The sequence below is a fragment of the Leuresthes tenuis genome, unplaced genomic scaffold (assembly GCF_036924035.1).
Source record: "Leuresthes tenuis unplaced genomic scaffold, fLeuTen1.0.hap1 SCAF_3, whole genome shotgun sequence".
NCBI lineage: Eukaryota > Metazoa > Chordata > Actinopteri > Atheriniformes > Atherinopsidae > Leuresthes > Leuresthes tenuis.
The window spans coordinates 15,541,519-15,556,144 of record NW_027325357.1 but is presented as its reverse complement, the minus strand read 5'-3'; the positions used below and the strand labels follow the sequence as shown (position 1 = coordinate 15,556,144).

Below are 14,626 nucleotides of genomic sequence, written 5' to 3'. Positions count from 1 at the left end.
TTTTTTTCGCATTTTCACTGAGTTTTGTGTATTTTTGCTTCCACATTCGTCAAGCAGCTTTCTCCCAGAGCACACGTGCACTGGGGGGCTACACAGTGAGTGATGAGGAAAGGCTCGCTCCTCTATATGTTCTGTGTGTCTCGCTCATAGAGCTGAAGCCTGCCTTGCACGAGTACCTTCTAGCCTGAGGCTAACCCTACTGCGTGCATCTCGGTTACACTCACTTGCACAGAGCAAATGCCCTTAATAACCATTTAGCTGCTAAGGCACGCTTGTCTGTCCCCTATTCACAGCCTTAGCCACTAATTACATTCCCAAAGTAATGGACATTTCTGTGTTCTCTCAATGCTTCCCTTTTTCTCAGTGCAATCAGCCAGCTGCCTTCACTGGTAGGAATTGGTGGTCTGCACAGGCCTGAAATGGATGTCCCAAAGTTCCCCGTGTCGACCAGTTCCCTGACCCGATGTTTGCTTATATTTTTCAAACCGCCATCTCCGTATAAAAATATATTTTTTAAAGCAGTTCCCCAAATTATAGGCTCACCTCTCGCCGAGCATGTTCTAAGCAGCTCTCAAACAGCACTGCTGGATGTTTTCCCAGGACTTTAGAAACTATAGGTATCAAACACATATGTGTAAATATAGCTCTGTCCACACAGAAATACACAAGTAGTTAAGTAATAAAAGAAAGAATAAATAGCTTAGCTGGATTTGCAGTCGGAGACTAAAATGAAGGCCGAGCACATAATGACAGTTACAGCACAAAGAGCATAAGTGAAAGAAGTGTTTTTCACCATGACCCATCGCACTCCGTGTGTGAAGAGCGGGACTTTTCTTTAAGTTCTCATATGCGAGAAAAATACATCAAATGACAAGCGAAGTCAGGTTGTTGTTAGTTCACCACCACGGTTAAGCCTCCGGTGGCTCGTTTTATCCTCACTTATGAAGCCTGCGGCGACTTTCATTCCAACCACAAACCCTCGCCGAGGTCAAAAAGCGTGCGTGTGTTCCTATAGTGTCACATCATCTGAACTGTTCTCCAATCAAAGGCACGAAATAGTTGAATCTATTCATAAGGCACACAGATGCGTAAAGGGGGGATTAAGGTTGCCTGTTTATAGAAGACTTCTGTGCACGGCGGATTCTAGAAAACAAAGACACGTTTGAAGTGATTAGGTTTCTTATTACGGGCTCCACATACCTTGTATGTTGCGAGCGCTGTCATGCTTGGATGGTCAAAGCAGACAGTCTTTCACTGCCTCTACCAGACAACTAAGGGAGCCGAAGACCACCGTCAGGAGGAGTGATGTGAATACCAAGCAAACACGAGTCCAAAGTAAGCACTGCTCATTTTTCCACTGTGAATTGCGCAATCTTCTTGCCTAAAACCCTGATTTTCGTGGGCTCACAACTGCAGACTCAAAGACAAAATATTCCATCAGTGTAATAATTTTCACAGCTGTGATGCACTCCGGTAGCTCAGGGACTGAGTTTGTTATTTGCAAGGTGGTGTTTTCCAACCTGTAAATACAAGTGCTCCCTCCCTGAGCTCTTTCAGTGAGGTGCCCTCCATCAAAGCACACAACCCAAATTTCCCATTGGAACTGCTTGATGGGCAAGAGAGGGCTGTGTTTGCATTAGTGTAGCTGTGTATGGCTGAATGAGTAGCGGTGCTCTGAAACAACATGCTTATCTGAACCCCACACACACACACACAGGCAGAATAAGTGTGTGTGTGTGTACATCTATTAGAGTTGCACATTTTTAGTCTTTAAATCTGACAACTCGATTCAACTGAAAAGCAATTTGATTCAATTTGATTCAGTACAAAAAGTTTTATATCATGATCTGTGCAAAAAAATTTAAAAAATCTAAAAAATAAAAGCTGAGGTGCCGCACATCCTCAAACAAAATCCGGGATTTAATTAAAAGCAGGTCCTCTTACTCTAGCTGGGGGTGGGGTTGACGTGAACAAATAGAGGTCGGCCCCCAAGTGGAGGCCCGACAGGGAGGGAGAAAGGAGAGAAGGAGAACAGAATACGGAAAAAAGAGCCACACCTGTCATTGTCAATGTCCAAATCAGAGCTGGAAAATTCTTTTGGATCAGTTCAATGAAGCAACCCCGCCGGTTTTTAAACATTTTTGCTTTATTGGATCGAGCATTTGTCCATGATTTCTTCATCGTGTAGCACTCCGGATCTGTCCGGCGGCCTGGTGCATTCAGTACGCTGTCCCATCTTTCACACTAAAAAGCCACGCTATGAGTATAATTACTCCTCCTTTCTGGCAAAGTCCCTCCCCTCAATCCACAGCAAAAGTTCAATCTTTTTCAACGTGCTTGAGGCAAATTCTGGGGCTTAAAAAACAGAAGAAAAAGGAAAAGAAAAAAACCTGTGAAGGCTCACGAATGAACACAGGTAGGTAGAAGTGAGGCACGAGCGTTTATGTGCCCCCTTTCAAAATAAAGAACAATTTGAAATAAAGGCCTGGTACCATAAGCCGTTGAAGGGAGTAAAGGTCTCGGTTTCTATTTCAGGAAATATGGCACATTTGAAAGCAGATTAGAGGAGTAGAAGCGTTTCGAAGTTTAAGGAGATTTTACATTTCAAAAGTTTATATCCGCAGATGACAGCAAAAGACTGTTTAGATACCATTATTAGGCCAGGGCTAATAGTTCCCATTCATTTCTCTAGATATTGCCTGTGTCATTAATAACAATAAAGGTTTTAAATATACTGAAAAGAAAAACATGGGAAATCCTTTATCATATTAAATGAGGAGCACCAAAATGAGTATCTATTTGAACGCGACTCATCCGTCAGGGGAAAAAAGTTAGCACCTAATCATCAAGCTCCTCCCTTACCATTAGGGATGGAAATGTATACGATTCTGCTGATCCCCCCATCATCGATGCTTCTTATTGGTCTGAGTCTTTGTCAATTCTCTTATCGCTCCTTGGCACAATTTTCTTTGTGAAAACAGGCACAAGCTTTTAGCTTTCAGCACCAACACAACAGCCTATTATCTGAAACCCCAAACAGAATCACCTTTTGGCTTTAAAGTCGTCGTTAACGCCACAGATTTCATTTGCAATAAAACACGGAACTGATTAGAAGAGAAAATCAACGAGCAATGTGACGATTCTAATTAATTTCAGAGAACTACCTTTTTAAATGGGCTTATTTTCACACCGGACTAGCAAAGACCACCTTACCTAACCTACCTGAAATGCTGTTCTTCTTTTTTTGAGAAAGGGTGCCATAAGCCTTTCACAAACAAGTTTGTGACGGCAGGTTGACACTCATTCCCCCTTTCGTCACTCATTACATTCCCTGCCTGTGCAGCAGGTGTGCGGGGGCTCAGCAGCACTGTCAGCAGCCTGAGAGCTAATGTTAGCTGTAGCAACGACATCTTGGTCAACACCTAAAAATGAGGAAATTACATTGTTCTCATTTCTGCTTTCTTAAATGAAGAAGTGTGTGCTAACCATTATCTGATGTTATTAAAGTGCAGGATAAGTTAGCTTCTTCCCTGCTCCCTGTGCTCACATTTACCCTTAGCTAATTCCCCCCAGAGCTGCCCTCCTTCACAGATTTTTCTCTTTCTTCTGTAACATGATAAACTGGGTCTGCAATATGCCCCTTTGTGCTAATGTTAGCTTGCTTGTATGTATATATATATATATATATATATATATATATATATTTATTTTTTTTTCAAACAAGGCATTACTTCACAGATCAAAAAAAATTGACAAACAATTTAGCCGGCAGCAAATTGCTACCGTGTGTCAAGCAGTGAACTGGTCAGCGCTACGGTTATGCATATTCTGTGCACTTCTTTAGAAATTAGATGCACACTATCCCGTGTTGGCATTTCACTGCTGAAACAGGCTTCTTCTTCCTCTTATTCTTCTGTGTTCTGGCCTCTTCTGTGACTTCCAGGTCAAAGCCCAGGTCAGAAAGTGGAGCCCGTCTGGAGTGCCGGGGCAAGTTTAGGTCGAAGTGAGTGCATACACGTGGGAGTAATTCCACTCCCAACGATACAGTTGGTTTAGTCCAATTTCAGTTGAACTACAGGCTGTTACAGGCAACCAGGACAGTGCTGCAAAAAAGCTCAACAATCTTATAGTACTTTTAAAAGTACACGACTGAAAGTAACAAATAATTCATTCAAGATGCCTAATGAACAATGTTTGATCGCCTATTCCTAATCCATAGTCCGGGGTTTTTGAAGTAGTGGAATAAAGTTTCAATGTTTTGGATTCTGTCAAAAGATCAAACAGAAAAACAGAATCAAAACGTACACTCAGACATGCAATAGGCACGAATGACAAATGTATTGATTATGGAGGATATTTGCTGCCGCTTCAGCACTACCACCCAAAATACAGATCTGCTGACACAAACTCGTGGAAACATTTGCAAACATATGAGCGAAATGTAATGACTCATCCATTAGAGCATACATCTGTTTATTCTGTGCCGCCACAGTCATCAATCTCTTCAATTTGCTAAGGTAGATGACTGAAAAATTAGAGGAGGCGGCAAAGCAAGGATTCCCCAAACACCCCGACTCTTCCAGTGGAAACATGCGTGTCATCAATAATGTCGACTGGAACCGAAACAACCGCATTTTTCAAAGCTTGGTCACCTGTCCTTTTTCGGAGAAAACTTCCTTCTGTAGATCAAAATGTGAAGTCATAACCGCCCGTGTGCATGTTTTGTATCATTAGCACCTTTTAAAGGACAAAAGCATTCAAAACCGAATGTAACATCATCATAAAACAATACGTTCAATAAGAATAGATCCTTTCCAGTTTCAATACACAGAATGTGAACGTGTAACGTTCTTTGACCAAAAGAAACACTTTTCAAGAAGAGTCGATTTATTATTTCTGGTAAAACACAGCAGGCTGCAACATAATAATCTGGCATTATCAGTCTGAGCATTAACTCATTATGCCATATGTCAGTGTTTCTCTCCCAAATGCATTAGTTTAATTACCGTTATTAAGGGCAATGAAAACATACAGCACAGGTACGCCACTAAGTGAATACTAAAATGTCTAAATAAACCCTTCTGGCTACAGTGCTGAGGAGGGAGAAAGGGCTGCAGGAAAGACAACAGAGTAAAACAGGGAAATGACAGGAGCCTCGGAGAGGAGGTGAGCAATTTTCTCTCCCATTTCAGGCTCCGGCCGGAGCCTAAATGAGAGCTTACCTGAATAGGACCAGTAGGGGTCACCAGCTGTCCTCCTCTCCCTCATTACGCCTGTGTTTCCAGGATGGCTGCCTCCAGTGAGGCGAGTTTGGTCACCCGATGCAACTGTGAAGGGCAAAGATAGAGGTCAGAAAATCCACGGGGGGAAAAAAAGAAAGTTTCTTTTCCAACCCAAACAAATGCCGTGACAACAGATTCAACCGTCAATTAAAGCGCCGGAAATAAAAAGCACCAAAAGTCACGCTTCGTGCGGGAGCTCTTAGCGAAGCGCGTAGCCGGGCCGTAGTTGTCTCTGTAGTCAACTGTAGTCAGTCAGCTGCAGTTTCTCATGGAAAATTTAAACGCAGTGTGGAAGGGAGGGTTTTCTTTTTTTTTTTTTTTTTTCTGATTCATCCCAAATCAAAGTGGATATCAAAACCGTACACTCAGCAAACTTTCCTCAAAATCTTCCTTCAAAGTGCAGCTTCTCTCTCCTGGACCCCCTGGAGTTGTCAGTGGCTGAGATATACTTGTCAAGGATTAATAACTTCTGACCAGGAGGACAGGTTCTTCAAAGGCCGATGCTGCATACTGTATTTAGAGATCAGGACGGGCGATGGACCGGATATAATGTCAATATCACCCACCCATCCCTCCATCTTCAATACCCGCTTTATCTCTCAAAGGTCGTCGAGGGCTGACCGGAGGCTATCCCAGCTGCCGCTGGATGAGAGTCGGAGTATACCGCTGACAGGTCGCCTGTCCGAGAGACGGAGCCGCACGACTTATACTCGCGCATATGGCACATTTGGAATAACAAACTAACCTGACGTGTCTTTGGATTGTGGGATGAAACCGGAGCAGCTGGAAGAAACTGGCAAGGTCAAAGAAAGGGCATGCAAAGATCCACCCAAGGCTGGATCCATGAACTCTCAAGAAAAGACTGGAAGCTAAATATATCCCTGCGTGTAATCAAAAACATAGTTCCACAGCAACTGCCTGCACAGCAACCGCACTTGAGTTCCTATTTTTCTAGTCTTATGATATTCCAGGGGGGCTGATGGCAGTTCTGACAATGACCAATAATTGTCCCATCTGCTTAGCAATTAATATATATATATATATATATATATATATATATATATATATATATATATATATATATATATATATATATATATATATATATATAACAACTGCAAAGCCTTGTAGCCCAGATGGAAACAGAAGCGAAGCTACAATGGTGACGATCTATGCTTTCAACCCGAGCGCCATGAGTTGACACAAAGCATTAATGGGTGGTAATCACCACCATCAGAGCTCTGCAGAAAACAAGAGGAGCTTCTCCCATGGATGATATGATTGCTTCCTGCCATCTTACACTTACAATCCATTAAAATCCTTTACAGCAGCAGTTCATCGGGGAAAGAAACATAATTCGATGGACTGGACAGTCAGTGTGTACCAAAGACACGCAGGGCGAGCATTAAAGTCCCAACAGCTTCCCTGCTCAGCCCTTTTATGAAAACTCAGATTAGTAAAATGCAGTCAGCCTGTGCTACCAGGGGTGTAGACAATCAGTCCCATATCTTTTAGGCACAAATGTCTCTTTAGCTTCTACGAAAAACTGCCTGAAAGAAAAAAATCAAACATTGTCAACAAAATTACAGCGAATGCTGGGGGCACAAATTGTCCTTTAGCATGCACACTCCCTAGAGCGTAGCCTCAGACGTACAACAATCAAACTCGATGGGGAAAATGAACTGTGCAACGGATGTAGCCGGTGCCAGTGGAGAGGAGACCGTCTCGCTGAAGCCATTGTCAATCAGGTGCAAGAGCAAAAACAATGCTGATTTGTGTTGCTTTGAGCGGCCAAACCTTTCTGTGGCATTCAAAACCTGGAAACCGGCTAATATTGGTTCCCCGTTGCTAGAAGGATGCAAACAATTTGGAAGACAGATTGTTTTCTGTGTAAAGAGAACGAGGAGGAGGAAGAAAAAAAACGACAATAGTTTTGAAATGGGAGGCAGAAACAGTGCTGCTTCGACGCAATGTAGCTTTTCAATTTGTTTAGATAGACCGTCTTGTATCAGATTTTTTGATTTAATTTTTATAAAACAACTGGCACTGGAGAAAACCGTGCTTTGATATTGTGCTCGCCATTTTAAAAGTCTTCACACGGTTTCCTCTGCAAACACGCAGCTTGGCACAACAGTTAATCTCACATCCTAAAACGGACTAAAGCTACCAGAACAGTCTTTTGGTGCGTTTCTGAGTATCACTTCCCTCTCACACAACACTAGCTCAGTGCAATATCTTTTTTATGGAATTTCTTGCAAGATTAAAAGCTTTAAAATCTCAGTTCCCAGTTCTTACTCCATAGACGCATGCGAAACAGCACTGTGACACTGTAACCATGACAACAAGTTTCTATCATACTTGTCAGCAGCCTCGTGAGGTTTAAGGGAACTTTGGAACAGCAGCAGAAGTCCCTGGACTCCTGAAGCTAGACCACCATTATAGAGTGAGCTGTAACTGGCTTGATCAGCATTTGCACACATCTAATACACACTCGCTCTCTCTTTCTCACACACACACACACATCTGCAGCCACTTAAGATGAGCCGAGTTCTTACTAATAGTTGCATCATTACCAAGGATTAATTAAAGTAAGCACAACATTGAGCCAAATCTTTTTCTGCACTTAAAGTCAGTGCATTACCGCCCTTTAAAATAGTTTCCACTAAGACATGGGCCACTTACGCACCGTTTTCCCAGATCAAATCCGCTGCTTCGAGGGAGGCCACAGACGCTACACCAGCACGGTCATAAACGGCTGCTTTGTTATTATCAGACGTACCAATTTACAACGAGGAGCCACGGGTTAGCATAAAGTGTGCGAACCGGGGGAGGGAGGGAGGGAGGAAGGGAGTCTGCGAGACTGAGACTCGGAGCATATTTGAAGGCAGGTTGTGAAACAGGAGGACTGCACCGTCTTTGATCAGAGAGCATAGGAGACAGCACCATGTCAACAGTTTACACACATCCATGTCAGCCGTCCCCTGTGGGCAAAGGATTAAAGCCACGGCATTTTTTGATGGAGCAGAGCAGACAACACAGTCACGGCTGGGCCTGAAGGAGACTTGAGGAGAGCTGTGCTGCACTCCCAACAAAATACATAAATCTGAAATGTGGAAAACACTGGTGAATCACGCAGCTTAGCAAGTATTTGAAATGAGACGATACATACAACTGGTTTGTCCTGGATTTTTTTCTTTTCCACTTTGAATATATTTTTAGGACGCTGAACAAAGAAGAAAAAGGCCTGAAAACAGCTACAGAAAATCATTTGTGCGCCGTATATTCCTGCAAAAATCATTTTCCTTTTCCATTGCCCCGAGGGCAGTTAAATCATCTACACCACCATTAAGCTCTACCATTTGTTCCATAATATCACACGCAACAACAAGCCAAGAACCCCTGAGAGCTCTTGAAAAACAGCAGCCTAACAACAACCACAGGAGCATTTAACTTGCATTAGTCATTGGGGGACGGAGTTAAAATATCAATCACCAGCGTTAGCATCAGATCTGCGAGGTGTAGCCAGGCTGGCACACCCATGTCACCAGAAGGATTACTGAGGGATTTATCGGGCTCTCAAATGCATCCCGAGTTACAGCTTCCAGGTGAATTCTAACATTTGCGTCGACTATATTCACTTAATACAGCCAATTAATGCAGGTGGAGTGTAAATAAGCAATATAATAAAGCAAAAACAGTCCTGGTACTTAACCCGTTCTCAGTGCAGAAAGCACTGCCAGATAAAAACAAAAGAAATAATCCACTCATGCTCATGATTCATGCAAGTCTGAAAGCAAAAGGGGTATAATGTCTTATATAAGCTAATGGAGCTCCATAAATAAAACTGAACTATGGACCTGCTTTTTTTTTCTTCTTCTTCTTCTTCTTCCACGATTTGTTTCTACGAATATGAAAACAAGCCCGAAGAGCAGTGAGGCGTGTGCGTGAGAAGTCGTGTGCCAAACTCTTATTCTGTGCCCATCCTCAGAAAAAAAAAAAAAAAAAAAAGGCATCTGGCTATAAAAGATGGAGCCGTCAATATTCGAGACGTGCTGCTGTCAGAAAAAGACAGAAAAACACAACCCCTGCAAACTTTAGTCCAGATCTTGCCCACTGAGGACAGAATTTCATTTGAAAACTTGCGACAAATGCAGTGTTTCCTTATCAGGGAAGGTTAAATAACTGTCCTCAAACAAAAGGGGTGCGGCCAGGTTTAGGCAAACATTACTCACGTGTTGGGAACTATTTTCAGACATGGATTCGGTATGCTAATGAATATTTACTGTGGCAAGGCGAGTGTCCATGCTCGTGATTAAGAAGGAACTTGTGATATGGGAAGGGGGGCAACAACAGTGAGGCTCACTGATCTATTTTTTAATTGGTTAAGATAGAAAAAAAAACAAACAAAAAAAAAGTAATTGATGTTTCTAGCACGACGCGGTTTGTCAACTCGAGACGATGCACGTTCGCAGGATCAGTCCGCCATCGCTTTCGTGCATTTCTTGGAATCCGTTGAGCGAAAAACCAGAAAACAAAAGACAAGAATGCAAGAATGTCGTTCCATAATCGCTAATGTGAATGATCAGCTCTCTTCCACTATTTCAACACTACATCCAGAGGCCTTCTGCTCCCTCGCAGAAATAGAAAAGCATATCTGCAGGCGACGACCCAGGAGAGCATGCGTTTTATTGAAAAATGCATTTCCCCATCACCTCCACGTGCCTAATGAAGGCGGCGTGATGAATAGAGTCTTTTAAATAAAGTGGATTCTTTCCAACACATCAGTCAGTGCTGTTGCAGTTTTCACATTCTCCTTCAGCGGCGTCGCCCTGCTTTACATTCAGGCTCCATCCAGACATTTTGACAGCAGTTGTTGTGGGAGAGGGGGCTCATACCCATCACCCAGCCCCAGTTTTCGCAACTTGTCCCTTTAATTAGAGGGAGAGAAAATGCACATCATTAAATTTACTAATTAGACAAACTACAGCCTGAACAATGTTTACATTCTTCTCTCTTTAAACCTCACCGAGCCGAAGCCGGTTTGGTTTTTTCGCAGGCTTCTGCGAGTGCAGAAAAGGTGGACTCTTGATCCAAAATTGCTATGTATGAGGGAAAAATGTGCATATTGAGGGAGACAGCTGCCGTCTAGGACAAACTCATCTCTAATGCATAGAGTCAACTGTGAAATATAAGGACATCTGCTCTGCTCTCTGTTAACGCATTTCTTTATGACAGGCACACCTACTGTGCCCCCTTTTTTTTTTGTTCTTTTTTTTTAATGACAAACACCTTGGTCTACCCACAGTGCATGACGCTTAGTTAAACACCATAACTGTGCTGATTTAAAAAAAAAAAAAGGAAAGAGAGAAAGAACAATTGGTCCCTCTGTTAAGCAGACGAGCTCAGAGAAGAATTAAGGGGAGCTTGATCTTGTGAGCGCATGTGTTTCTCGGAAAGTGGGAAATGTGGCAAGATATCCCCGGAAGTGTTTCCAGTCACACCAAGGACCTCGGGAACATGAGAACTGCCAAGATCAGCCAGAGATTCAGCACAGAGGGAGCCGGGCCTTCGGGCTAAAACATCAAACTCTGAAATAATAACACAACAAACTCAAATCCCAATGCAGATATTTAGACCCACACAGCTAAACACAAATGAGCAGTTTCAGCAAAGAGACTTCCATCAGCGTCCTTGGGCCAGAGAAATGAAGCCATGTTGCTGTAGAATTAAGCCAATTAGTCTAGTGTTAAGAAACCTTCCTCGACTGAAGGAAAAAAAAAAAAAGAAAAAAATCCCTTCACATCTTGTCTTTGCCGGGTTTTTTCCCCCCCTCATGAGTTCGAACATATCCGAGTACACGTTCACACCTGTCGAGGCTTTGTGCTCCTCATGGTAATTGACAGGAAGTGCGAGAGCATGCTAAATACGACGATGCTCGTCAATGCCACACGGGGTGCCAACACGCTAATGCTGATTCGCAGCGAGACGCGGAGACGATCCGAAATGGTGATGTGGCAGAAACTCAAAAGCACGTTTTAGATGAGAATCCACACGAGCGCGAGTGTTGTGTGCACCGCAGCCTTGGATCGCCTTCCAAACATAAAAAAACATTCCTTTGGTTTGTTTGTGCTGCATTAGGGGAACTAACCCAACAAAGCGAGACGAATTAAAGGAAGGGCAAAGAAGGCACACTTGACTCTCTCATTATGCCACACTCTGCAGGCTTTTGTCCTAATCTGTCATGTAAAAAAGCTGATACGGCCATCTCATTATGGTAAAATTCAAATGTGTCACCTGCCCTCAACGCATTCACACATCAGGTGCCAAACAACAAAAAAAAAAGAAAAGAAGAAGAAGAAGAATGTATAGTGAAGATTTATATGATCTGTGCTACAATATTACATAAGTCAGAGGAGAGGAGGCCTGAGACGTGTGATGTGTCATGTGTTACAGTCTTCTTAAACCTTTTACCCCCAGGGATAAGTGAGACACAGAGTACATCATGTGTCAGACTTTGATAGAGCATGTGGGAGAAAAGGTCTAGATGAAAGTCTCCAGTGTATTCAGTCTTCCCTGAATACAAAAAGAAAAAAAAAAGAAATAAAAGGGTATAACCGAAATAAAGCATGCACACGCACCCACATACACACACACACACACACACAACACAGCACATCCTGGCATTTACTTCAATTTAAAAAAAAAAAAAAAAGATGCCAGCAAAGAGCAATTGTTCTATTGTCTGGCCAAATCTGGACTTCGGAATTAAACCGCATGACCTCCTGCTAAGGACGAACGCGGCGAGTTCCAGACAGACGGCGTCCACATTGGACGGCTACTCCTAAGAAATGGTGAGATTATACAGTAAATCTTAACTGTGTCAATCAGCCGTTAAATGTGCTTCCAGGCCAATGCTTGTACAGTGAATTAAATGCATTAAATAGCCAGAGTGATTACTGATTGAGTGCATCAGGGACTCTGATGAAAACCATTAACAAGATTACACAAAATCAGGCTTGTGATCCTTCCTAGACCAGCCGTGGCTTGTTCCTTTCACAGACTACTATAAACAATCTTCAAATCTGTGTCCACACACAGGACTGGCAGGACTGTACATAAGAGCTCTGACAATGTCAGGGAAATTTACTGTGTAAAGTGAGTTTTCAATTTTCAATATGTGGCAATTGGATCACTTAAGTGCCAAGAGCTTATGAGGTCATTCTTCAAAGCATGCTGTGCAGTCCTGCATGAATTGTCTAGTTATTGATTCTGAAATATATGCAGCTGCCTCTGGTGGATGCATTACACTCCTCACACATTAATGGTGCTTGCGAGTGGGGATGGCTGATTACTGGTAATGTAAATGGGTCCATCTAGGAGCTTGACACTGATACCGCCAGGTCAGTTATTTGATCAGAGAACAGCGTGACCGGCCCCCAGCCTGAAGATTTACGGTGGTGTAGCCAACTGTAAAGTGATTTAGAGAGAAGCATCTGCAAAATGGTACGGTATAATTGTCGGATAATAAAATACAACCACAGCGCTGCTGCAAATTTATTCCAATGTTTGGAATCGAATTAAATACCTGTGGAAATGTGCCTCGGAAGGAGATGCGTGCCGAGCGCCGATGAAAAATCCCTCACCTTTGGGTCGCTGTTGGCCATAAATAAAAAAACACAGCACCGGGACTTTGCGTGCATCACTCCCAAACAGACATAGTCATGGCTGCCCGGGGCCACACAAGCAGGAAGCCCTCCTCCCTTCCTCTTTAAATGCTCTTTGATGTCTCTAATCAATACTTGGAAGGCTGAATTTAGAAGCGATAGATAAAACCATGAATAGCATTGTCCCTGATACCACTCCAACAGCTTCTGTTGTTATCTCGCTGACATGTTACATCTACTGTACAATAACTAGGCTGGAACACGGCCGAAGCGTCGGGAGGCACAGACGTCGTACCAGCCTACCGCACAAGCCTGCTACACTAGAGGACATCGCATTCCGATGCACTAAGTGCAAAAACATGAGCTTTATACGATAAGAAAGCTGAAACCATATCAGCTGGCTGCCCCGATACCAACTGAACATCAGCAGCCTACATACTGCGAACAGTAACCTTGACAATTCTCTCCAGATAATTGTTTTCCTTTCATGTTAAAAACGCTGCTTTTACACAATAAGTTTGTTTTCCTGCAGATACCACACACACACACACACAAACACGAGAGTGTCAATTAACAGCATGCTAAAATATAATGCTTTGGAACCGTTATATTTCTATCAACAAGCTATTCTTAGTTTCATATAGCCAATTAGAGGCCACTGTTTCTTTTCTCACAGAAAAGTGACGATACTTCTCCGGAGCTGATCGAACTGGTTAAACTCACAGTGAAATCAATTGTTCCACGCTCCGATACAAAGAAAACACTCGTATAAATTACCAGTAGGTGATACTTAAGGTGATCAAAGGGAGCGCCAGGAATACGGCTTCCTCAAAAACTAATGCATTTACAGGGGGTGGAAAACATTTTTCCTCTCAATGGATATCATGAATAAACAAACAAATGGTCCCAACAATACAAAACTGTTTCTGCTGATATACTTGGAAGAAATGACGATGGAAGAAATCATGTGGCATGCTGAAATAAGACGGCCATTAACTAGCCAAAAGGGATTACAAGACTATTACAGTACAAGTCATCTATGGCAACACATCACTGATGACAAATGAGGACATCTGCTCAGACCACAGCTCCTTAACATTCAGCCTTGTTTTCATATACGGCAGCTTGATGGTTTTCTGCGCACTATGGAGAGACAACAATCCATATTCCACATCATATACACAGAAGCCACTTGGGTCTCATCATCCTCGTGTAGTCAAACTTGTAGAAAAACAAATCCAAGGCCCTTGGAGGGGGGGGGGGGTAAACAGAGGCTGAAAAGCAGCATTCAATCGAGGGGGAACTTGGCTGCGACTCAAGGTAATGATTCTAATCAAATACCACACACCACAGCTGAGTGGTGAAGTCATCGTGAAAACCTGGGCATTTAGCTGCCAATCTTCTAACCTATTAAATGTTGGTCCAAGGAAAGCCATGTGTTCCAGACTGGAATAAGACTTCGAATCGGGGCCGATAAATAACCCACCAAACTAAGAGCTATGTCCATCCACCAATCTGGCAAAAAATTCTTAACTACAATTTTTCTTATCATTTTATGGCGATGTGTCATCAAAGCCCCCCCCACCACCACACACACACACACACACACACACACAGAGTTTTTCCTGTAATAATGTCTATCAGAGCAACCATCAACTGATAACATTTGAGAAGCTGAAA

The 14,626-nt window shown here is 42.8% G+C and overlaps 1 protein-coding gene across 2 annotated transcripts in view; it reads right to left on the bottom strand.

The window, feature by feature from the left end:
- ca16b (carbonic anhydrase XVI b) overlaps positions 1–14,626 on the bottom strand; it is a 98,815-nt gene that overhangs the window by 72,133 nt on the left and 12,056 nt on the right. For both annotated transcript variants that reach the window (XM_072382039.1, XM_072382040.1), the window contains exon 2: positions 5,223–5,327. In XM_072382039.1, coding sequence (XP_072238140.1) covers positions 5,223–5,327 — 105 coding nt within the window. The remainder of the gene's footprint in view (positions 1–5,222; positions 5,328–14,626) is intronic.